Consider the following 26,676-nt stretch of genomic DNA (forward strand, 5'->3'; position numbering starts at 1 on the left):
TATGATTAACCTTTATTATTCATAAAAAAAGAATTTTCTAAAGTATTAATAAATTTCCACTTCAGCTCTGCTTTGAAGTGTTGGTACCACTGAAGTAGCATTTTCCTTCTTTGAACTTTTTCTTGTAAAATTATAGTCTTCTCCTTTTCTAAAATAGCAGGAAGCTCCTTCCAGTTCTTGATGAAGATAAAGGGAGCACCCATGGCTTTGAGCAGCTGCAGAGGGGCGCTGTGGTGACTGGATGTGTTTCCACAGTGGCCAGCTGTCATGACATCTTCTACCACAGGGATGGAACCAAAGGAGCAGGCCTCATATATTCTATAACATTCTGTGTTCACTCCTACAGGACACAATGTGAGGTCACTCTGAAGCAAAGCATCCTGGTAATTCTTAAGACTTTCATTTGTCTCCTGAGGCTGCCACCTAGAAAATAAAACAACAAGGAAATCCCTGTAGGGTTTTACTTTCCTATGGCACCTGTTTTGAAAGGAATCTTTTAATGTCAATTATCAAAATTGTGAACAAATTATAGAGATGAGAAATATGAGACACTGAAAATGTTGGACCAAATGTATTTAAAACCTTCTAAGAGTTTGTGGATGTGGATAGAGCCCAGCCGGCAGCACTCAGACCTAGTTAGTATTGACCACCACCCATCCATAAACTGGGTGTGGCTGTACATGACAGTAATCAGAAGATGGTAGGTGGAGGAAGGATTAGGAGCTTAAAGTCAGCCTGGGCTATACACTGAGTTTGAGGACAGCCTGTGCTACACAAGACTCCCTAAAACAATTAAAGAATTTGAACATTTTATTGTTATATTTTTAAATATCTGATGATCAATCTTTGAGTGGGTAGTATTCATTCAATCTGTATTTCCCAAGTATGGGTTCTTTCCTCTCTAGCATATTCTGCCACAGCCGTGTTACAGTCTGGTGGTGAACATTAAGCCTTTAACTGAGTTAGAGTCAGAGTGTTTTCTAGAAAGGCTTAAGATCTGTGAGGAAAATTAAAGCAGAGAAGTACCAAGGGACTTCCGAAGTGACAGGGCCACATTCTCAAGGTGACTAGAGAATGTTTTATTTCTGAGGACTCAGAACACAAGAGCTGTGTGCGAACAGGTAGGCCATGCAGATGTGGAGAAGAATGGAGCATAAACAAAGATGAAGTCATAAGACTGCATGTGCCCACCATGCTCAAGGGACTGGAGGGAGGACAGCCAGGGAGAAGAGTGGCTGATGGGGGCAGAGGAAGAACAGAGTCTGATTGGTCACACAGGGTTCTCCTATGCAGTTTTGATCAGGATGACACAAGCAACCAACATTTGAATGAAATCAACCTGGCTGCCATGTTGAGAATGGAACATACAGGCCATGTACATGTAGGAGCTAAGAAAAATCACTTAGGGGCCAAAAACTGTTTTCTATTTGTATTTTCTTAGTGAAATAAGCAAGGATTTTAAAAGCAGGGGAGACGGAGGAGGAGGTGTTAAGAGTTTAGGACAGAGAAGGGAGGAAGAATACATTAGGAAGAAAATTGTGTGAGTGTCAAGTTTTTAAACTGTGCAAACTTGTACAGGGTATGAATGTGGGCATGGGGCGGGCAGAAGCTGGGATTAGCCAAGGTGGGGTTTCCTAGATGGGGGACTGAGGCATCTTCCTGACTCTATTTCGAAGGCAGGAGCCATTATGCTGTATTTTAAAAAATAAGTTTCTATTTACTATGAGAACTGAGTTGCTCTGCTTCCTGGAACCTGATGTTCCCCTACCCATGACCCTGATTTGTTTCTGAGAATACCCTTACCTGACCCCTCCCTAATCACATGGTGGGTGACCACATATTTTTTTTTAAGGTGTTTTGTATTTCCTTATTGCCCCACTGTCTCCTTTCTGTAAAACTACTTGTGATTTTACTCCTTAAAAGGGGCCTAAGAGATGGATTCAGGTCTGTTCTCTTTAATCTGACTTAAGAGGCCAGCTCTTGGATGCACCCCTAAAAAATCAAGCTTGCTTCAAATTTGGCTCAAACTGTGGTAGTGTTGATGTTGATGGTAACAGGATGAGGAAGGTGAATGTATATGCAGGGATGGTTGAAGTGAATACTGGGATGGGATGACAACCACAGGAGAATAAGAACAATGGGTTGTAAATTCCAGCTGAGTTGTGGAGTCAGGTGATACGGAATGAGCTGGAATGACAGGGTGGTTACCAGGAGGAATGCTGGACTCTGACAGTGAGACCCTGTGTTTGTGAAATCCAAGTGGCCAATGAGGAAATGACCATGATAGGAAATGGCTGAAGTGAGCTCGCAGCCTGGAACTGCAGACCGAGGTGAAGGAAGAACTGCCTCCTCAGACTTAGAAACTGCCAAGCATTGAGACAAGAGCGGTGTGAGCCAGAGTGACCGTGCACAAGAGCCATGTCCTTTAAGGAATCAGGGAGGTACAGCCCAGGCTCAGTGCTGCAGAGAATGCCAGCCACAGCTACACATGCTGACGGGAGACTGGGGGACTGGGGTTTTGGGAGGGAAGGGAAGAATGGTCTAGAAGCAGCAAGAGTGCACAGAGGTACCTGACCTCTAGCTCAGTGCATCGAGAGCCATCTTATCAGCAGTCCTCCTGCAGTAAGTCTTTCCTCTTTTCTGACACCCTCACTCATTTATCAGCAGCCTGTTGTGGTCAGCACCCTCTTGCCTTTGTTCCTCCCTCCAAATGGACACTGGTGTCCCACACCAACACAAGGAAGACCCTGTTCCCTCTTTGTGCCTGTGTTTCACACAGTCCTCTACCTGGCGCTCTCCTGGGCTACTTGAAAAATCAATGTTCTCCTCTCCATCTGCTTAATTCTTTTCTTACATGGCATTATCATTGTTTGGAAAGTTCAGAGCCCCTTCCCCTCGGAGTTGCCACAGCCCAGACTCCACCTCCAAGAAAGCCAGCCAAATGGTGAGCCCTTCCCACAGAGGGTCAAGATCACTCCTATAGGCTACTTAAACTCCCCCCAGAGAACAGTGGTCTCCCCGGTTTTCCTTCCCCCTCTCTGTGTTCTCCTGGAGGGCCACCAAGGAGCGCTGGCATCCATTAAACCTGGGCTTCTTTTAATTTGGTTTGATTTGGTCTGACCTGGATGTAGGGCCAGAAAAACCCAACATCTGGAGGGTCCACAGAGATGAGCTGTTTTTCCCACTAGCCCATGGTTACATGTTGGAAAAATGTAACCCATGCTTTCTGCCAGGCTTGGCTTTGTCTGGGTGAGTTCCCTTTTTTCAAGTACATAGGGCCCAGGGCCCATAAGTTTGTTGGGTAGTCTGTTGAAGCCATAGCCCATGTTGCCCCCCCCCCCCCCCAAAACGGTGAGGCAGTCCTCACTGAGGTGGGATTCCTTGGGATGGAGATGTCTGTCCATGCAATTCTCACATCCTTCTGCTTTTGTCTTATCACAGTGGACACACGTGGTAGGCACTGAGTCCCAAGACTCAGTATAGACTTGTAAAAATGGACACTTGCAATTTGAGGCCTGATCTCCAAATGCCCTGGGCTGCCTTTTATAAAAATCCTATTAAATTGGGGCTATCTAACGTCTAACGTAAAACACTCCCCTTCCCTGTACCCCCTCCCCTCTCTCTCGCTATGTGTTCTCTACAACAGATCCGTTACTCCCGTCCTTCTACTCTAAAACTGTATAGGTGTTCCATCCTTAGGTTTCTGTTTTCTCTTGTAGCGTCTGTTAATCTGGCCCTTAATGGCACCACCTGTGTGCTTCCCTGGTTTCTGCTGCTTGCCTACACCAGGATTTTTAAGTTGGTCAGATGACACAGGTTCCTAAAAAAAGATTTATTTGTCTGTTAAAATAATGTGGCCACACTATGCTTTATGTCTACGTGTGTGTCTGCTTCCATAGTATGCTTGTCTTATTTCTCTGTGTGTATGTGTGTGTGTTTTAAAATCTGTAAAACTTGTAACTCTCCAGATTACAACAGCTCTGGAAAAAAATACAAACATGTGGGTAGCTTCCATTTTGACCTCAGCTCCATCTCTGGTAAGAGTACTTTCGTATACTAGACCTACCAAAGGAGACAGTCTGCCTCCAAAATTCTTTAACTTACAAAAATATTTTAATCTTCTTACATTCACTAGCATTGGTAAGCTGTAACTAACTGGGTAAAATACATGTCTGAATTTAATTTATATGTCTAATTTAAATATAACTAACAGGTAATGGTACCCAATTCTCAAATGCCTTTACAGATCTGAGAGCATGGCATTTAGCAAAAGAGCTTCTATTACAGAGACATGCCAGCTCCCACAGCATCCTATAGCTCCTCCAAGATACATGGTTACAAAAGACCTTCCTCCTGGAGGCTTGCCTTTGGGTATGGCAAAGCCACCACACACTAAAAGGGGCCTTGTACTTCACAGCTTCCTGGACGCTACACCAGGGAATCAATCTTCTCATCCTGCCAAGACAGGTAGACTAAATCTTCCCCTGAAGGAAAATCTTCAGACCTCCTGGACTCAGCAGCTAACAGCTAACAGTACTGCTTCTAAGGCTGGTGTTCTCCAAAAACTACAGAGAACCTTAAGATTGCCTGCATGGCTAGAAAAGTGGTCTCATTTCTGCTCATTTATCTTTCCCAGATCTGTCTAATGGCATTTGATGACTTAAGGTACTGGTAGTTCATTACTTCATTTGTTAAGTTTCCTGCTAAAAATAGACAGGTGTGCCTCTTTCACAGGCTTCAGGTGTATCTCTAGAGATCCAAAGGTCCCAGTTCCCTTTGTCTTCTAAAACGTTTCTGTTCTAGTCTTACAGATACCTGCAGGTTCCTAGAAAAAGTTCTGCTGTATCAAAAATCAGGTCTGAAAAAAACTAACAATCTCCAGAGTCTATTTTAACCCCACCCATTTTCAAGCATATTTTACAGGTCACTCCTGCTGTCTTGGCCAAGACCAACTTACAAAGGGCCCTCCAGACAATGCCAACACCTGTACTAGTTCCTGGGACTTCACCATTAGTACCAGCTCTCCAGACTCAAAAGGACAGCAACCAACTAAAATCTAGTTTTAAAGGGCATTTCTGCTCTCCTGTCTCACTATTCACCCTTGCCTCTCCTGTACTTCCAGGGTACTTCTCCATCCCATTCTTTCTGGCAGTTAATAACCCTTCTCATGGCTAGCCCCATTCATAGGGCCAATAATAACAATATATTTTTTCTTCTAGCCACCTGCCTTCTCATCTCCCTCCAAAGAAAAGATGCCTGAGGTAAACCAGATGCCTCTCCAGCCACACCTCTTGCTGAGCGTGAGCCCACCAACTCCCAACTCTCCCCTCTCCCACATTGCTCATGCCCTCAGGAAGTAGCCAGACTTGAGCTGGTACCCCCTTATCCAAGGAGTCTGGAATGTTTGGTTGGAAGCATCACCTCAGCTCTCTAGCACCCCATTTATTCAAGGAGTCTGGAATGTTTGGAAAGTTCCAAGCCCCCTTCCCTGGGAGTTGCTGCAGTCCAGACTCCACCTCCAAGAAAGCCCGCCAAATGGTGAGCTCTCCCCAGGGAGGGTCAAGACCACTCCCATAGGATCTCTTGGGAGTGCTGGCATCCATTAAACCAGGGCTTCTTCTAATTTGGTTTGATTTGGTCTGATCTGGATTATTGCATTGGCAGAGAGGTTTGTCAGACCAAAAAAAACTTAACAATCATCTTCTGACACACGCTACATTTTTATCTGTTTCCTCTAAAAACATCTGACTGCTATGAAGGCACATTTGTTGTTTTTGTTTTTCACTGCTGACTTTATCATGGGTTCAATGGTTCCTGGCATATGGCAGGTTTTTGGCAAGTGTTAAGTGAATGAACTTAATATAGTTACATAAATAGTAGTGGTATCCATCTAGAAGGCAATTTTTGTCACAATTGGTTGGAGACTGTGGAACTAGCCCTGGAGAAGTCTACTGATGGAAATAAAGAGTACACTCTTTGGCTAAAGCATGGCAAAGTAGGCATAAAATCTGTATTATTCTATTACTGTAATAAAATACCTGAAGCTGGGTTCTTAATAAAATAAGAAAGTTGTTCAGTTCACAGTTTTGGAGGCTAAAAAAAAAAATAAAAAAATAAATTTCTAGATCTAGAAGCATATCTTTTAGGTGTCTGTTCCCTGGCCATTCTGCCTTATACTCCCTTATACTCCATGTGTTTATTTAAAAGCAAAATAAATTATTGCAAAATGACTTCTGTTACTTTATCGACACCTCCTTCTTGATTACTATGTAAGAAGGGAGAAAAGTCAGTTTCTTCTGTTTTAGTTACTGTTAAGCTTTTCTGGTCTGACAAACCTCTCCGCAGTAATCCAAATCAGATTAAATCAAACCAAATAAAAAGAAGCCCAGGTTTAATGGATGCCAGTGCTCCCATGTGGCCCTCCAGGAAAACAGAGAGAGGGGCAAAGGAGAACCAGGGAGACCACTTGTTCGTTCTCTGGGGGGGGGGGGAGTTTAAATAGCCCATAGGAGTGGTCTTGACCCTCTCTGGGGAGGGGTCGTCATTTAGTGGGCTTTCTCAGAGGTGGAGTCTGAACTGTGGCAACTCCCAGGGGCTTGAAATGCAGTTTTCCACCCAACATTCCAAAATGGATGCCAGGAGTTGGGGTGACACTTCCAACCAGTTACTACTATAGCTTCTGACAGGACAGTAGAATAAGCCGAGTAGCAGCGATTCTCTGGAAACCTCTGTGTACACAAAGTGACACTCAGATTGGAGAGCAGCAGGGAGGAATCATGCAAATACAGAACTTACTGTTCCCTTGCAGAGACCCAACAAAGTTGATCACTTCCACCTTGTTTCAAAATGTTCATCAGTGCTTGTCTTGATGAATTTTCATAGATGGTTCCTAAGAAATTACATACATAGGGCCTCTCATCATGGAGCATCGACCAGCTGGCTTCAACCACAGGAAACTTCCTGTATCTATAAAAACAACCAATAAATTATTGTATGGTAGGAACATCCCACAGCCTGGCTTGTTAGGTTATGTATAGTAAGGACATTTAAACTATGATTTCCAAACATACTGCACACCACAGACATAATCATTCATTAAAAAAAAATATACTGTTAGAGTCATGAGCTCTGAAAACTTAATTCCAAGGATTAATGTGCAAGTATATATTAAAACAAACAACAAATACCTGTATACTATATGATAGAGGCTGACTATGCTATACATGAGATTATTATGGCATTTTGGGACACATAACTTTTTGTTTGGAAAAGTGTTGTACACGGTGCCATGTTTAACAACATCCCTGGTGTGGTGGTTTGAATGTAACTGGCCCTAATAAACTCACAGGGAGTGGCATTATTGGGAGATGTGGTCTTGTTGGAGAAGGTGTGGCCTTGTTGGAGGAAGTGTGTCTCAGTCCACTTCCTGATGCCTGTAGATCAGGATGTGGAGCTCTCACTCCTCTCCAGCACCACGTCTGCCTGCACACTGCCTTACTTCCTGCCATGATGATAATGGATTAAACATCTGAACCATAGGCCAGCCCCAATTAAATTATTTCCTTTATAAGGGTTGCTAAGGTCATGACTTTTCTTCACAGCAATAGAACACTGACTAAGACACCTGGGATCTACACGCGTAATGGAAGTTGTGACAATTTCCTCTTTTTAGTTGAGCAACCAAGTTTCCATTTGGTACTGAATCTTTCCTTGTTGGGAACAGGGCGAATATGGCGATTCCAGGATTACTATGTTTCTATCTTTTATTATACAAACAGGTGATGTCATACAATGTGGAAAAGTAAAAATATTTTTATAAATATAGGCCCTTCTCAAGGACTAGATTTTTCTGAAGGTCATAAGGGTGGATATACTCAACAAGTCTTCCAAACCTACTCAGCTGGAATGTGGTACATGTAGGGAATGTGTCAATGGCATTTTTTCTGGTGACAGCTGTGTAGCTAAATAGAAATAAGCCTGAGGCTACAAATGGTGGTAACTAGTGACATAATGAATGTCTGATTTAAGTCTATCAGGGAGATGATTCACTTACTTACCAAATAATTTAGTACCTACAGTATCTAAGCATTATTTAAAAATTTATTATTTTTCATCTATGTGTGTATGTGTATGCCTGTTTTTCTCCATGTGTAGTCATGTACCCGCAGTTCAGAAAAGTGTGTCAGATCCTTGGGACTGCATAATACACAGCTGTAATCTACACCATGTTAGCGCTGTGTCCCCTATAGCAGCAGTAAGTGTTCTTAATTGCTGGGCTTTTGCTGTAGGTGTTCATGTACATTTTTAGAGCTGGGAAGAAAATTTCTGCCCTCAGAAAGTTTATATACTAGTGGGAACCTAGCTTAAAGTTTGCTTACTATTAAAAACCTATCCATAGAAAGCTTAAAAATGTTTTCCAATTTTTAAGCGGGGGGGGGGGGAGATGATTACATACTGAGGATCTTAAATTATTCATTGAATAACGTTTGTTTGTATAGTTAAAATTTGCATAAAGTCAGTCAATCACAACCCAAGGGTAAGTGCATTCTTTATATGAAAATACTGCTACAAAAGTATTTGTTTTTTACTAGAAATTATGACTCTACCTTTATTCATTCTCTGTTTAACATCTCTTTAGGACACTAGTAAGCTTAAATATTTATTCTATATTAATTTTTGAAACAAAAAAATGTACTCATCAGTTCTCCTCAGAGGAGGGTAAAATATTCTCAAAACAACAAAGACCCTTTCACTACTGTTATGGAGGCATGAGGTCACACTCTTATTGACCCTAGGAAAGATTGCCCCTGGCCTCATCACCTGTAAGCTTATCATCATTTAAAACATCATGTTCCTGACTCAGAACACTAGATCCTGGAGACTAGGGATACACAGTCTTATCTTGTACTTACGTTGCTACACCTAAAGGCCACTGGAGAACATCTGCACCGTTAATCCACGGGCTGTCGTATGTTATGAAAAGCAGGTCCACAAAGCCTCCGTTTCTTTTGAGGAACTGCATTATCCAGTCATTATCACACTGCTCATTTCCCAGCAAAACAACAGCCAGATGCTGCAGCTTTTGGGTTTGCATTAAGTTCTGTGTGTAGAGTAACCACTGGGTGGCGTGGAAGATCTTTGTTTTTTCTCTTCCATTTAAAACAAGTACCACATTGTCCACATCTATGGAGAAGTAGCCTGGAACTACAGCTGGGCCAGTGATGAAACTGTAGAAGACAACACACCACAAATAAGAGAGAAACAAAATTGAACAAAGGAAAATTTCAATAACTTTACATGAAATCCAGAATGAGATTTAATTTGCATTCTTTAGAAATGAAATTTGTATAATACAAGTTCTTCTGAATAAGTCTGGGACAGGGCTATAGACTAATAGAGAGTTTTGGATGAAAAATTCAACTAGTATATGAGACTGGAATATGTAGGATTCTCATTTCTTCACTGAAGGCAAGGCATTGAAATATAAAGGAAAATATACCACATTTTAGGACACTTAGCACGTAACTAAAAGGATGTGTGCATGTGTGCACACACGCACGCATGCACGCATGCATACATGTGTTTGGAGGACAAAGTGCAGGAGTTGGTTCTTTCCTTCCACCATGTAGGTCTTGGGGTAGCCATTTTTACTATCCTGCTAGCCCTTAAGGTATAATTTTACGCAAATATAAAACTACATATTGAAAAAATATTTATATACCTTCTATCAGTAGAAATATAAAAACGTAGGAGCATACGCCAAATTCGTAACAGTAATTTTCTTTGAGTGAAGAATAAAAGGACTTGGAAACAAAGGTCTTTTATTGGAAACATTTCTTTGATGATGAAAGTTAAATAAGGAATTTATAACAGCTAAAATACATTAAGTGTGAGTGGTTAGCAAGAGGGAGTATATTGTAATTCTTTGTTTGCAATACATTTTTTGAAGTTTTCATAGAAGGAAAAGACATGCTCCATAACGCACATTGTCATATATTGCCTCAACAGTCACTGCCCCACAAGTATTTTGAACTTTTAGTCAAAGTGCACAGGATGATAAGGAGGGAAGCAGAGTGGGTGAGTGTGGACAGCTGGTTTGAGAGTACAGAGGAGGACAAAAGGAAGTGAGGGCAGGTGGGGAACAAAGGAAAGAAAGGCAGTCCCAGAACGAACAGTCCTCGGAGACAAAGATGGAGTGCATGGGTGTGGGGAGTGTATACGTAGGACTAGGAAAGGTCACCACACGGAGCATTCAGGACGGCTAAAGGCTCTGACTGAGAATGGGTAAAAGACGTCTGAGATGTCATTAAGGGAGATGACTATGGATGTCTTCTTTTTCCCTTCAACTTCTGATCCTCCTTCAGAGTGCTGGGAATAAGCTGTGCTACCACTCCTTGTCCATATGGTGTTAGGAACTAAGCTAGAGTCTGCATTTCAGGTAAGCCTTCTACTAAATGAGCTCAATTTCTAGCTTCTTGCTACTGCATTTAAAACATGAAATTATGAAAGTTGCTGAATTTTCCTACTACACATTAACATTATAAAATAAGGCTTATGTATGACTTAGTATAATATACAGGATGAATACTATGCTTTATTAATGAAGGTTATCATTGAAGCGTCTATCATGAAAATCCATTAGCTGAAAAATAATCATAGCTAAAGAGCTCATGTGTAGGATTCTGAAAGGTAATTTACCCCTGTAGGTAACTTAGCATATGTCTAAGCATCAGGACTTATAACTTTCAATATATTTTTTATATTGCTTGTCTCAATTGAAAAATGTCTTCAGAGTAAATACTTCAATATAATAAGCCCAGAGAAATCATTTAAATTCTGAATGACTGTGCAAACAATATATTTTTGGAATTTAAATTAGTATCTACATAACTTGATTGAACTTACAATTTGCAATTTCATGAGTTTATTAATTTTGGATAAATTATATACAACTTTTCGTTGCTTAATAGGATATTTTGAAAATCTGTTACAGTATTTAAATACAAAGTTCTCTAAGAGGAAATAGAAGTTTTTGGATAACCCAAAATCTTGCATCAAAATTTCAGAAGGGGTAAACTGGGGCTTAGCCTTTCTTGGGAGTTAACAGTGTTTACTTATTCCTTTTTTATCACTGTGGCAACACCATGTAACTATGAGTTTAAGGATGCTACTTATGACTTTGTAGTAATCTTCCACTTAGTGTAGCAGAACTACTATTAGCTTAAGTCTACTGACATGTTTACTGTTCAAATACAAATACAGATATCAATTTACGCACATAAAAGGCATTCACTTTATTTTTGTACTGGCAATTGAACCCAGAGCTTTGCACATTCCAGAACAGCCTTCCTACCCCCGAGGTCCACGTCCAGCCACACATTTACTCTCTAACAGTGGAATCTAAAGACTGTAAAGTTTAGAAGTGTGTATATATATGTGTGTGTGTGTATGTATGTATATGTATATATGGCCTACAAAGAGATTAGAACAACCACTATAAATATCTGCTTTTCTTCAAGTTTAACTCCTGTGAGAAGATTTGTGTAATGAGGGGTTACGGAGGTTGCTTAGTTGGTAAAATGTTTGCCTTGCAAGCATGAGGACAAAAGTTCAATTCCTTGCATCAATGTAAAAAGTTAGATGTAGCACAGAGATAGGTATATCCCTGGGTCTCACTGTCCAATCAGCCTATCCTAATCACTGAACTAGGAGAAACTGTTTTTCAAACAAACACAAGTAGCAAAGCCCACCCATCCCCTGCACCCTCAGTGGTTCCCTGAGGCAGACTGTGACTACTCAGAGTAGACCAAGAGGTGAGTGACCAGCTCCAACTGGACAGCCCAGTCTCTAGGCCCCAGGGCAAAACCCTGGCCCCTCCCCCACCTGCCTCAGATTCACTAGCCAGCCAGCAGGTGCCACCTGCAGCCGGGCTGCTCCAACCTCCCCACATCAGTCAAACCCTGTAATCTAAAAGTTCCAATCCATTCCCAAACCCACCCACCCCGGGGAGACCTCAATTGTTCCCTGAGACACAGACACTGATTGCAAGGATTAGACGAAGAGGCAAAGACACTGCCTGCACCAACTGGAGGAAGAGATGGGTAGGCACCAATGCAAGAATTCATTCAACAACATAAAAAGCAACACGGCAGCACCAGAACCCAGGGGTCATACAACAGAAAGACCTGAACATCCTAACCCAGAAAAAGCAGAAGAAAATGTCCTTAAATATAACTTTAAGAAAACGATAGAGACCCTTAAAAAGGAATTGAAAAATTCCCTTAAAAAATGGAGAAAAAGAAAAACAAAAAATTGGAAGAAATCAATATCTTAAAGAAACCCAAGAAAACCAAAAAACAAACAAACAAACAGGTGAAGCAAACAGTTCAAGATTTGAAAGCTGGAATAGAGATAATAAAGAAAATACAAACCAAGAGAATTCTAGAAATGGAAAATCTAGGTAAACAAACAGGAACTATAGATGTAAGCATAATCAACAAAATTCAAAGGATAGAAGAATCTCAAGTGTTGAAGATACTATAGAGGAAATAGATTGATCAGTCAAAGAAAATGTTAAATCCAATAAATTCCTAATACAAAACATCTAAAAAATCTGGGACACCATGAAAAGAAGAACAACTCCAGCTCAAAGGCATAGAAAATATATTCAACAAAATCTTAGAAGAAAACTTTCCCAAACTAAAATAAGTCTATAAAGATACAAGAAACTTACAGAACTAGACTAGACTAAAAATGTCTCCTTACCACATAATAATAAAAACACTAAACATACAGAATAAAGAAAGAAGACTAAGAGCTGAAAGGGAAAAAGGCCAAGTAAACACAGACCTATCAGAATTACACCTGACTTCTCAATGGAAACTCTGAAAGCAAAAAGTCCTGGACAGATGTGCTGCAGACACTAACAAACTATGGCTGCAAACCCAAACTACTATACCCAACAAAGTTTTCAGTCACCATAGATGGAGAAAACAAGATATTACATGGCAAAACCAGATTTAACAACACCTGGGTTTGTGGAAACCCAGCCTTACAGAAAGCACTAGAAGAAAAACACCAACCCAAAAAAGTTAGCTGCACCCCTCTCCCCCCAAAAAAACCTCATACCAGCAAACTCCAAAGAAGGAAAATACACAAACACTACCAATGAAAAATAACAGGAATTAACAATCACTGGTCATTGATATCTTTTAGTATTAATGGATTCAATTTGTATATAAAAAGACACAGGTTAATAACAGATTGGATATGGAAACAGAATCCATCCTTCTGTTGTACTCAAGAAACAAACCTCAGGGGAGGACTGAAGATATACAGAGATACATTTCAGTTAGATAATCTTCAACACTTCAACGACCTACAGAACATGGCATTTAAAAGGTTTTAAGAATTTAGACTTTTCTCGACCATGAGACATGTCTGCTCTAGCAGCACCAATTACTTTAGAGAGGTTGACGGACACTGAAGAAGCTCGTTATGGTATCTGCCTTCAATTTGACAAGGCTGGCCATTTGTGCAAGAAACTGCTCCTGCCTGGACTGCTTGATGGTATGCTGTATGAACTGGACATGCAGAACCCACAGAAAAGTGACTGCTGAAATTTCCAAAAGATGGGTTGGTACTTCAGGGTTCCTGCTTCATGAAAGAGTCTGCCAGACATTCTGAAGGACACAGAAGTGACTGACAAATTTCCAATATAGGCGAAACAGCCTTTGAAATTTCCTGCTTCATGAAAAAGTCTGCTGGATACTGTGGGCCCGTAGGCTAAAGATGGATGCCCCAACATTACAGAAGAACTTTGGGTGACTATCCCAGCAGTGAGATGTCACTCTCAATTCTAGAGTTTTAGAAGTTACTTATAATGCACTTCCTGTTTACTTAGGTAATATTACATCCTTCTGGGGTCTTTGATGGATTTGAAGACAGCTAATTATAGTTTCCCTTAGTTATGATAAAAGATAAATTAGATATGAAACTTTAGACACACAAAGAAATTTTTTAACTTTAATACTTGCTTGATACTTGTTTTGCTATTTGTAATTTTACTATGTTACAGTTAAAACTTTCCTTTATATTTAGACAGAAAAGAGGAGATGATGTGGTATTACCCTTTATATGCATTGACTATGTTTTATTACCATTGGCTAATAAAGAAACTGCTTTGGCCTATGGCACAGCAGAATGAAGCCAGGCAGGAAATCTGAACAGAGATATATAGAGAGAGTAGGCAGACTCAAGGAAACTCCATGTAGCTGCCAAAGGAGAAGGACTCCAGAACCTTACTGGTAGGACACAGCCTCGTGGTAATATACAGATTAATAGAAATGGGTTAATTTAAGATGTAAGAGATATCTAGGAATATGCCTAAGCTATTAGCCAAACAGTGTTGTAATTAATAATTTCTGTGTGATTATTCAGGTCTGGATGTCCAGGAAATGAATGAGCAGTTTTCATTCACAGTGCCTCCAGAAAGACAGTGGAGACATCTCACAGTGGAGACTTTACAGCACACCTGAAAGCTCTAGACCAAAAAGAAGCAGACTCACCCAGGAGTAGACGACAGAAAATCATCAAATTGAGGGCTGAAATCAATAAAATAGAAACAAAGAAAACAATAAAAAGATTTGATGAAACAAAGACATGGTTCTTTGAGAAAATCAACAAGAAAGGCAAACACTTTATCCAAACTAGCCAAAAAGCTAGAGAATATTCAAATTATTAAAATCACAGATGAAAAGGGGGACATAACAGATACTGAGGAAATACAAAAAGAAACATAAGGTCATACTTTGAAAACCTGAACTCCACAAAATTAGAAAATCTAAAAGAAATGGTCAATTTTTGGATCACATACCAAATCAAATTAAGACCAGATGAACAATTTAAATAGACCTATAAGCTCTAAGAAAATAGAAGCAGTCATTAAAGTCTTCCAAATCCTAGCACTTGGAGGTAGAGGCAGGTGGATCTCTGTGAGTTCAAGGCTAGCCTGGTCTACAAGAGCTAGTTCCAGGACAGGTTCCAAAGTTACAGAAAAACCCTGCTTTGAAAAACCAAACCAAACCAAAACAAAAAAACAAAACAAAACAAAAAAAACCCAAAACAAAACAACAAAAAACCAAACCAAATAAACAAATAAAACTAAAAGAAAGCACAGGGCTTGGTGGTTTTAGTGCAGAACTTTGAAGAGTTACTACTACCTATACTCCTCAAATTGTTCCACACAATAAAAACAGAAGGAACATTACCAAACTCTTTTTTATGAGCCTACAGCTACCCTGATTCTCAAACCACACAAAGACTCATCTAAGAAAGAGAATTACAGACCAGTCTCCCTCATGAACATTGATACAAAAATACTCAAGAAAATCCTGGCAAACTGAATCCAAGAACACATCACAAAAGTCATCAACCATTATCAGATTTGCTTCATTCCTCAGATACAGGATTGGTTCAACATAGGAAAATCTATCAATGAAATGCACCATGTAAATAAACAGAAAAAAACATATGATCATCTCATTAGATGTTGAAAACTTTAAACGTTACAACCCTTCATGAAAAAGGTCTTGGAGAGATCAGGAATAGAAGGAACATATCTAAACATAATAAAAGCAATATACAGTAGCCAACATCAAATTAAATGGAGAGAACTCAAAGTGATTCCACTAAAATCAGACAAGACTGTCTACTCTCTCCATATCTATTCAATATAGTTCTTGAAGTTCTGGCTGGAACAATAAGACAACAAAAGATCAGGGGAATAAGAATTGGAAAAGAGGAAGTCAAGCTTTCATTATTTGTAGATGATATGATAGTAGATGTAGATGAGATATATATCTCCACAAAATTTCGACTAAGGAACTCCTACAGTTGGTAAGCACCTTCAGTAAAGTGGCAGGATACAAGATCAACTTAGAAAAAACAACAGCCTTCTTGTATACAAATGACAAAGGGGCTGAGAAAGAAATCAAAGAAACATCATCATTCACAACAGCCACAAATAACAAAAAAATATCTCGGAGTAACACTAATCAAAGAAGTGAAAGACCTGCATAACAAGAACTTTAAGTCTTTGAAGAAAGAAATTGAGGAAGATACCAGAAAAACAGAAAGATTTTCCATGCTCTTGGATAGGTAGGATGAATATAATAAAAATGGCAATCCTACCAAAAGCAATCTACAGATTCAATGCAATTACCCATCAAAATCCCAGCACAATTCTTCAGACTTCAAAAGAACAATACTCAACTTCACACAGAAAACCAAAAAAAACCAAAATAGCCAAAACAATCCTGTACAATAAAGGAACTTCCAGAGGCATCACAATACCTGACTTCAAACTCTAATATAGAGTTATAGTAATGAAAACAGCTTGGTATTGGAAAAAAAAGACAGGTGAACCAACGGCATCAAATTGAAGACCCTGCTATTAACCCACATACCCATGAATATCTGATTTTTGACAAAGAAACTAAAATTATACAATGGATAAAAGAAAACATCTTCAACAAATGGTGCTGCCAAAACTGTATGTCAACATGTAGAAGAATGAAAATAGATTCATATCTATTGCCATGCACAAAACTCAAGTCCAAATGATCAAACATAAATCCAGGACTGGAAAGCACTGGCTACTCTTCCCGAAGTCCTGAGTTCAATTCCCAGCAACCACATGGTGGCTCACAACCATCTGTACTGAGATCTGGCACCCTCCTCTGGCATGCGGGCATACATGAAGGCAGAATGTTATACACATAATAAAGAAATAAATCTTTAAAAAAGGAAAAAAATAAAACAAACATAAATCCAGCCACATTGAACCTCACAGAAGAGAAAATGGGAAGTAGTCTTGAACACATTGGCACAGGAGACCATTTCCTAAATATAACACACTGGTTTACACAATGGAGTACTACTCAACGGTAAAAAACAATGACATCTTGAAATTTGCATACAAATTGATGGAATAGAAAAAAAGCATCCTGAGTGAGGTAACCCAGACCAGAAAGATAAGCACGGCATGTACTCACTCAGAAGTGGATATTAGGCATAAAGCAAAGGATAACAAGCCTATATCCATGAGTCCAGAGAAGCTAGGTAACAAGAACCCTAGCAGAAACATACATGGATCCCCCTGGGGAAAGAAAACAGACAAGATCTCCTGAGAAAACTGGGTGTAGGGGGTGGGGGGAGAAAGGAGGCTAGAAGGGAGGGAAAGGGGAGAAGGGAAGGGGGAGGAGAACATAAGGGAATGGGATGGTCAAAATGGGGGAAGGACAGAGAGGGAGAGCAAGAAAAGAGGTACCTTGATAGAAGGAGTCATTATGGGGTTAGCAAGAAACTTAGCTCTAGAGAAATCTCCAGGAATCCAAGGATGACCCCAGGTAAGGCCCTAAGCAATAGTGAAGAGGGTGCCCAAATGGCCTTGCCCTGTAATCAGACTGATGACTACCTTAATTGTCATCATAGAACCTTCATCCAGCAACTGATGGAAGCAGTCACAGAGATTCCCAGGGGAACTTTGGACTGAGCTCCCAAAGTTCAGTTGAAGAAAGGGAGGAGCGATAATATGAGCAAAAGGGCCAAGACCATGATGGGGACACCCACTGAAACAGCTGACCTGAGCTAGTGAGAGTTCACAGACTCTGGCCTGACAGTGGGGGAACCAGCATAGGACCAAACTAGGCCGTCTGAATGTGGGTGACAGTTGTACAGCTGGGGTAGACTGGTAGTGAGAACAGGATTTATCCCTAGGGCTTGAACTGGCTTTCTGGAGAACATTCTCCTTGGAGTGATACCTTGCTCAGCCTAGATAGAGTAGGGAGGGCCTTGGTCCTGCCTCAAAGCCCTGTGCTAGATTTTGCAGACTCCCTATGGGGAAAGGCAGAGGGAGTGGGAGGTGAGGAGAGAGTGGGAACAGGAATTGGTATTCAAAATTTCAATTAAATAATAATAAGAAAGTAAGAAAGAAACACAACTACTAGCAGTTGCTTCTTGCAGGGGAGGGAAAGGAGGGGAGAGAGAAGGAGGGCAAGAGAGAGAGAGAGACTGAAAGAGCCATTTTTCTTCAGGGATTTGGGCCCTGAGAAGCTACCCATGCTCCAGGACATGATCTCACATACGGGTATCAATAAGTGGACTTGGTGGGTATTAGAGAGAGCGAGCAAGAGAATAGAGAGACAAAGACAGACAGAGAAACACAAAGACAGACATTGAGAGTGTACATGTGCAGGCATGTGAACATGAAGACAGGAGGGAAACTGATGGAGTTATATGGAGAAGGAACCCAAACACATTGTATTCATGTACTAACATTAAATAAAATATTTAATTGAAAACAAACAGCGTCTATAGCTCCTAACAAAGAATGCCCAAAGTTGTGGAAAAATAATGGCTTTGTAATAAAAACCAGACTCTTTTATTGACATCTGCCCAATACACAATTGTCACACGAAGTAAACATGTAAAAACAAATCATGTTTATTTCAGTAAAAATAAAAATAGTACTTTCATGACAAAATTACGATTTTTGTAATTAAAGTCATGTTAATTCTGTTCAACAATAAAAAAATTATATAGTGATAGGTAAATTAAAGTAAAACTTCTAATGAAGTACTTTTACAGAATCTAAAAATCAAACCAGAAACAGTTCTGAATTTTGTAAAAACTGGGAATCTGTATCATTAAATAAATCATAGTAGATATGACATAAAATGCTTTAACAAATCAAAGTTGGATTTTATCTGGATATTACAAGGCTAACATAGCTACTAATGAAAATAATGAAAGCAATACTTGTTTACATATTAGTCCTCCAAGGCACAGAACGTTAAGTACTCATTTATCACAAAGCTTTCTAAATCATCAGCTTAAAACAAAACAGAAATAAGACTCCCCAAAACTTATTTTTTCTCAGGATTGGGGACAGAACCCAGGGCCTTGCACACGGCAGGCTAGTTCTCTACCACTGCACCACGAGGCACATTTCCTCCCTCCAAAATTATTTTCTAATGTCAAATTTAATATAAAAATGTTTAATGAAGCTTGAACTAAGAACACATATTCACAAGATTTATTTCTGTATTTTTCCCCAAGTTGAAATGGAATATAAATGTGTATTTTCTTCCAGTAGTTACATAAAACATCACACAGCAACCCAGGGTTATGTTGTCTGATTGGTACCTGTAATGTGTTCTTCCTACAACTGACTGTCCTTCCCTCCATTGAGCAGTCACATCAGCGGGATCAAGAGTGCCTTCAAAAATATGTTCCCAGAGATACAGACCTGGTAACGAAAGAAGAAAAAGAGAAACATCTGCTGCCTTATCCATCTGCGTATGTCTGAGAAACATGTTTTCTTCCTTTCTATTTTGACTATGAGACTAGAGGGTGCCTGCCATGATCTGCTGGCAGGCAGTCCTACCAAGCAAAACCTCAGTCATCAATACGGCAACTAACTGTACGAGACTTCAATGGCTGTAGGCATTAAAAGTGGGGTGTAGTAAAGACAACAGAATCTTTTACTTTATACTGAGGAAACTCTAATGCTACTGAACCCTTACTACCTACATATTCGGAAGAAAAGTTTGTATTATAAACTAAATTACCATCATTAGAATTAAGTTACCATCGTAACTGAGGGACTAAACATTTTGTGCTGAAGCCAGAGGAGCTCATCAGTATGAACCAAAACATTCAGCATGTCGAGGGGATATTACCTCCCCATTTGAACAGACATCCTTGAATGCATGATCCCCTCTGCAGACAAATGACACTTCATTCTTTCTCCCGAGGACAACCATGATGCTTCATCTGAACGAAAGCGTTAGGGGTGGACAAGATCAGCAGTAGGCATGAGGTTACAGTAATGTGGAGTCATCCAGCACCTGAGAATATGGTGCCAGTTATACTGAAAGATGCACTTTGTTCCACTTCCATTAAGTCACCCTAACAACCAGATTTAAAATTTGGGCAATCAGATAAAGCTTCCAAATGTGTAAGGCTGAATAATTCCCTGCTTCCCTACGTCCATATCTGAATCTCTAGAGCCTGTGAACACTATCTTACACGGCAAGTGTCTCAATGTCACTAAGGTGCCCAGATGGCGAGCCTTCCCGAGACATCTGAGATGCCTCCCTCGAGAAAGGCAGGAAATAAAGTTGTAGTTAGGAATTATAAAATAGGGTAGTTTTTGTAATACCTGTGATAGCAGTGATAGAAAACTATGTGTTATATGGGCAGAACATGGTATTGGGAAGTGAGGTGATTCTGTAGCAAATAGTTAAAATAGGAAATAGGAAAATGGGGGTGGCTGGAAGAATTTGGAAGAGTATGACTTTTAACAAAGATTAGACGACAATGCCTCAGAGTGCAGAGAAATGCAGATGTTCACTGCTCATTCAGTGAGGAAGACTCAGGTGAGGGTTAGGACCACAGAAGAGAAAGCCCACACTGTCTCTAGTACATGCAGACTGTCACACACTGAGGACCACAGAAGAGAAAGCCCACACTGTCTCTAGTACATGCAGACTGTCACACACTGAGGACACAGGAGAGAAAGCCCACACTGTCTCTAGTACACCTGACTGTCACACACTGAGGACACAGGAGAGAAAGCCTACGCTGTCTCTAGTACACCTGACTGTCACACACTGAGGACACAGGAGAGAAAGCCTACGCTGTCTCTAGTACACCTGACTGTCACACACTGAGAACACAGGAGAGAAAGCCTACGCTGTCTCTAGTACACCTGACTGTCACACACTGAGGACACAGGAGAGAAAGCCCACGCTGTCTCTAGTACACCTGACTGTCACACACTGAGGACACAGGAGAGAAAGCCTACACTGTCTCTAGTACACCTGACTGTCACACACTGAGGACACAGGAGAGAAAGCCTACGCTGTCTCTAGTACACCTGACTGTCACACACTGAGGACACAGGAGAGAAAGCCCACACTGTCTCTAGTACACCTGACTGTCACACACTGAGGACACAGGGGAGAAAGCCCACACTGTCTCTAGTACACCTGACTGTCACACACTGAGGACACAGGGGAGAAAGCCCACACTGTCTCTAGTACACCTGACTGTCACACACTGAGGACACAGGAGAGAAAGCCCACACTGTCTCTAGTACACCTGACTGTCACACACTGAGGACACAGGAGAGAAAGCCCACACTGTCTCTAGTACACCTGACTGTCACACACTGAGGACACAGGAGAGAAAGCCTACACTGTCTCTAGTACACCTGACTGTCACACACTGAGGACACAGGAGAGAAAGCCTACACTGTCTCTAGTACACCTGACTGTCACACACTGAGGACACAGGAGAGAAAGCCTACACTGTCTCTAGTACACGCTGTCACACGCTGAGGACACAGGAGAGAAAGCCTACACTGTCTCTAGTACACCTGACTGTCACACGCTGAGGACACAGGAGAGAAAGCCCACACTGTCTCTAGTACACCTGACTGTCACACACTGAGGACACAGGAGAGAAAGCCCACACTGTCTCTAGTACACCTGACTGTCACACGCTGAGGACACAGGAGAGAAAGCCCACACTGTCTCTAGTACACCTGACTGTCACACACTGAGGACACAGGAGAGAAAGCCTACACTGTCTCTAGTACACCTGTCACACACTGAGGACACAGGAGAGAAAGCCTACACTGTCTCTAGTACACCTGACTGTCACACACTGAGGACACAGGAGAGAAAGCCCACACTGTCTCTAGTACACCTGACTGTCACACACTGAGGACACAGGAGAGAAAGCCCACGCTGTCTCTAGTACACCTGACTGTCACACACTGAGGACACAGGAGAGAAAGCCTACACTGTCTCTAGTACACCTGACTGTCACACACTGAGGACACAGGAGAGAAAGCCTACACTGTCTCTAGTACACCTGACTGTCACACACTGAGGACACAGGAGAGAAAGCCTACACTCTCTAGTACACCTGACTGTCACACACTGAGGACACAGGAGAGAAAGCCTACACTGTCTCTAGTACACCTGACTGTCACACACTGAGGACACAGGAGAGAAAGCCTACACTGTCTCTAGTACACCTGACTGTCACACACTGAGGACACAGGAGAGAAAGCCTACACTGTCTCTAGTACACGCTGTCACACGCTGAGGACACAGGAGAGAAAGCCTACGCTGTCTCTAGTACACCTGACTGTCACACGCTGAGGACACAGGAGAGAAAGCCTACACTGTCTCTAGTACACCTGACTGTCACACACTGAGGACACAGGAGAGAAAGCCCACACTGTCTCTAGTACACCTGACTGTCACACACTGAGGACACAGGAGAGAAAGCCTACGCTGTCTCTAGTACACCTGACTGTCACACACTGAGAACACAGGAGAGAAAGCCTACGCTGTCTCTAGTACACCTGACTGTCACACACTGAGGACACAGGAGAGAAAGCCCACGCTGTCTCTAGTACACCTGACTGTCACACACTGAGGACACAGGAGAGAAAGCCTACACTGTCTCTAGTACACCTGACTGTCACACACTGAGGACACAGGAGAGAAAGCCTACACTGTCTCTAGTACACGCTGTCACACGCTGAGGACACAGGAGAGAAAGCCTACGCTGTCTCTAGTACACCTGACTGTCACACACTGAGGACACAGGAGAGAAAGCCTACACTGTCTCTAGTACACCTGACTGTCACACACTGAGGACACAGGAGAGAAAGCCTACACTGTCTCTAGTACACCTGACTGTCACACACTGAGGACACAGGAGAGAAAGCCTACACTGTCTCTAGTACACGCTGTCACACGCTGAGGACACAGGAGAGAAAGCCTACACTGTCTCTAGTACACGCTGTCACATGCTGAGGACACAGGAGTCTCTAGTTCACGCTGACTGTCACACACTGAGGACACAGGAGAGAAAGCCTATGCTGTCTCAATACACACAGACTGTCGTAGGCTGACTGTTGGTAGAATGTGCATGGTAAAGGTAGGCGGGGCATGGAAGGAAATGAAGACTGTGTTATTAGAAATGAGGACAGAGAACTGTGCTGTAGAAGAGCCACAAACTTAGCTGAGCTGTGCCCCATTGGTATAGATGTGTAAAGCAGAATCTACAATTGGAGACCTTAGGTATTTCTCTGAAGAGATTTGTAACCAAAGTATTGAATGTCTGTTTTGTTTTCCTTTATGATTATAGTAAAATATAAGAGGAAAGAAAGACCGAGGGACGAAAACTGTTAAGTAATAAGAAAGCAGCATTTGATAGGGGGAAAGTTTTGAACTATTCAATTTTTTTTGCCTTTTTTTTTTTTTTTTTGAGACAGGGTTTCTCTGTGTAGTTCTGGATGTCCTGAAATTTGCTTTATAGACCAGGTGTGTCTTGAACTCACTGAGATTTGCCTGCCTCTGCCTCTGGAGGGCTGGGATTAAAGGTGTGTGCCAACAAAATTAAACCAAAAGAAAATCAAAATATTCATGTGTATAAGAGGCTGTGAGAAGAGATTATGCATGTGATTTGTGGATCTCTTTAGCCACCTTGGCAGATGCCAGAAATAGAGAAGTGACTGTCCAGGAAAGATATATGGGGGAGCTCCATTCCCAATACGGTGAACTCTTATGACACACAAAAGATCTTTAAAGTGTTAAAGAATGATACATTATCAGGAATCCTGCCAACCCAGATCAATTGTTGAAATGAATGAACTCCATTTGCCTCAAAAACTCTACCAGCAGGAAAGGCTGATAAATCTACTGAGCGGTAAACACATGATATTCCTCATGCAAATGGAAGAATGGCTCCAAAGGTGGAGTTGAAGAAAGACAAGGCAAAGCTGTATCAGAGATTACTCTAGGTAGAAAAATCTCATGGAATTTGCCTCAGTTTCCAAATTGGACAAGGACCCCTGTTACGACTGTCAGCAGGAATTCTGTAACAGTCTGCTGTAACCGTAGGGGCACGTGCCAATGAAAGGAGTGTCTAGTAGTTCGAGGGCCACTATGATGCTCCCTGGACCAAGAAGTCTAAAATCATGAAAACCCACTGACATGTACAATTCAAAGTAGAATGAGAATATGGAGTTTTATAGGGAGAAATCAGTACTTAATTTAAAATTCAACGACAACAGAAAAACCACCAGAAAATCCCTCAAAACTGTTAAAATTGAGTCACTTCAAATCCAGGTAAAGCTATGTGAAGCTCAGAGCTCAGGAGTAATCTTCAAGATATATTTTTGTAACTAATCATAAATAAATTTATGGAATGCCTCCAGCCAGGCACTATGCTATTTACCCTTTTGTCACCCTGTACTTGCTATTAATTGTTTCGCTCACTAGACATAAGTCCAACTCAGGAGTAAGGGGGATTATGTAAAACGAGGAAACGGCAGTCAAATGGTATAAGGTCTCATAAACACAGGATGAATTCTGGAGAGCTAATGTACAGGATCACGATTATACTTATTAATACTATATTGTATACTTTACATTTGTGAGGAACTAAATTTGAAATGTTCTAAGTATGTTATATGATGGATAGCCTGCTGACAATTTCACAAAGCAAATGTTTCTCAACCTACCAGTGTTGCACACTGAAAATATATATATTTATGCACGCACAACCTCAATCACCAACGGCCTCACGCTCTGAGCATGATGTACATCCTGCAACACTAGATTCCCGATAAAGCAGCTCCCGTGAACAAAGTTTTTGTTTATTTATTTTCGCTGCCGGGATGGAGCTGAGGGCACTGCACGTGTCACAGTTTAATCTACTGAATCCCCTCACTGGACACCCAGTCTACTTTGTCATCTACCAACGAAAGCCAATAACCAATAGGAGAGTATGTGTTACCTAAGGGGAAAGGCAAATGAAATTCCGAGGAAAGGTAAAATGTCGTCATTAAACAATAAAATCCATTCTCTAGCAAATGTGGTGCAGGCAGGGTCCACACTGTGCACGGCCTTCCCAGACGACTTCCCCTGTCCGCGGTAACTTACCAATGGCAGCTTTTCCCCAGATCTGTACCCTGTGCTCTACTTTTTCTTTGGTGGATTTATTTAATATCTGCAGGCCACTTTTAATTCTTTGTTGCTGCTCGCTTTTTTCATCTCCTTCCCACGGATTCCATTCTTCACTCTCCAGGACAGACTGCTCTGTTTTTAAAGAAAGTGACTGCGTTTACCACTGAGGAATAACTGCTTATACAAAGTCAAGTCATTTGAATGAGATTATCAGAGCGAACTAGTTTCACCTTCAAATTTCAGAGACAATCAAATTCGAGGTATACAATTGAAAAAAAGAAACCAATATCTTTTAATTGAACTATCTCTGTTAAAGATTTAAAAATTGTTAACAAGTATGTCTTCCCCGCAAGCCTTTAGAAATACCTGCAGAAAACATATCGAGTCACACGTTTTAGTTCTGGAATTGTTTACGGGTTTTATGTAAGTAAACTATTAGTAAATCTTAACTTTAGCGCGCTGTCTCCACCAATGTCATAACACAACTGTGCAAGAATTCTGAGCGAGGGTGGGAGGGGGGTTAAAAAGGTCCGCAATTCCAAAACAAGTCAAAATACCATCTGGGACTCGAGCTGGGACTCTAAGGTACGGCCTTCTGCAGTCACATGACTAGAAAGGAGCGTGCTCTATGACCACGGGAAGAGCGGCTGGAGACTCAGCGGTGACTTGCCGCTCGCCCGCAGCGTTACCGCAACTCTGGCCCTTGAGGCCGAGCGGGGACTGCTCCACGCTTTAAAGGCGTGCAGGCCACCAGCCTCGGGGCGGCTGGGGCACGGAGCTCGCCCAGCCTGGGAAGAGCCCCCAATCCGAGCCCGGGCTGGCTCCGGGCTGAGGACGAAGGACGCCCGGGGGCCCGGGGATCCCAGCGCGAGCCGCAGGCCCGCAGCCGGCCCCGCCTCCGCCCTACCTCTGCCGCGCCTCTCCTTCGCCTGCGCCCCCGCTTTCCTGGAGCCCCGGGGGGTCCCGACCGGCGCCCGGCGACGGCGCCCGAAGAAGACGTGGTAGGCGGCGTAGATGGAGAAGAGGCAGTACAGGGCGACGAGCAGCGAGCACAGGCGCGTCCGCGTCAGCCGCATCCCACTGCTGCTTCCGGTCCCGGCGTCCTCGCCGCGCTCCCGGGCCTTAGGAAAAGCCGGGCTCAGGCTCGCGGCCCGCGGTGTGGGCGGGCGCAGGTCCAGGCGTCACGCTCAGTCCCCGCCCTCGGCTCTCTCAGCTCCGCCCTTCCTTAAAAGAGGCCGCCCGCTGGCCCCGCCTCCTCCTGGGGCAGCCTCTTCAGGCCCCGCCTCCTCCTTGGGCAGCCTCTTCAGGCCCCGCCTCCTCCTGGGGCAACCTCTTCAGGCCCCGCCTCCTCCTGGGGCAGCCTCTTTAGGCCCCGCCTCCTCCTGGGGCAACCTCTTCAGGCCCCGCCTCCTCCTGGGGCAGCCTCTGCAGGCCCCGCCTCTTCTCCCACAGCCTCACTCAGTCCACGCCTCCAAACCACAGCTTCACTCAGGTCCCGCCTCCTCTCCCTCAGCTCACTCAAGCCCCGCCTCCTCTCCCTCAGCTCACTCAGGCCCCGCCTCCTCTCCCTCAGCTCACTCAGGCCCCGCCTCCTCTCCCACAGCTCACTCAGGCCCCGCCT

General features: G+C 42.3%; 1 protein-coding gene across 1 annotated transcript; it reads right to left on the reverse strand.

The window, feature by feature from the left end:
* Rxylt1 (ribitol xylosyltransferase 1) lies at positions 1–26,225 on the reverse strand. Its single transcript, XM_075954488.1, has 6 exons — positions 25,963–26,225; positions 25,032–25,187; positions 19,207–19,309; positions 8,913–9,227; positions 6,796–6,966; positions 1–423 (listed from the first exon to the last, which is right to left on the reverse strand). Exons 1-6 carry the CDS (start codon positions 26,129–26,131, stop codon positions 6–8), a joined length of 1,332 nt encoding a protein of 443 aa, XP_075810603.1. The 5' UTR covers positions 26,132–26,225; the 3' UTR covers positions 1–5.
* Positions 26,226–26,676: the final 451 nt, after the last annotated feature.

This window comes from Microtus pennsylvanicus, chromosome 20 (genome assembly GCF_037038515.1).
Source record: "Microtus pennsylvanicus isolate mMicPen1 chromosome 20, mMicPen1.hap1, whole genome shotgun sequence".
Lineage (NCBI taxonomy): Eukaryota > Metazoa > Chordata > Mammalia > Rodentia > Cricetidae > Microtus > Microtus pennsylvanicus.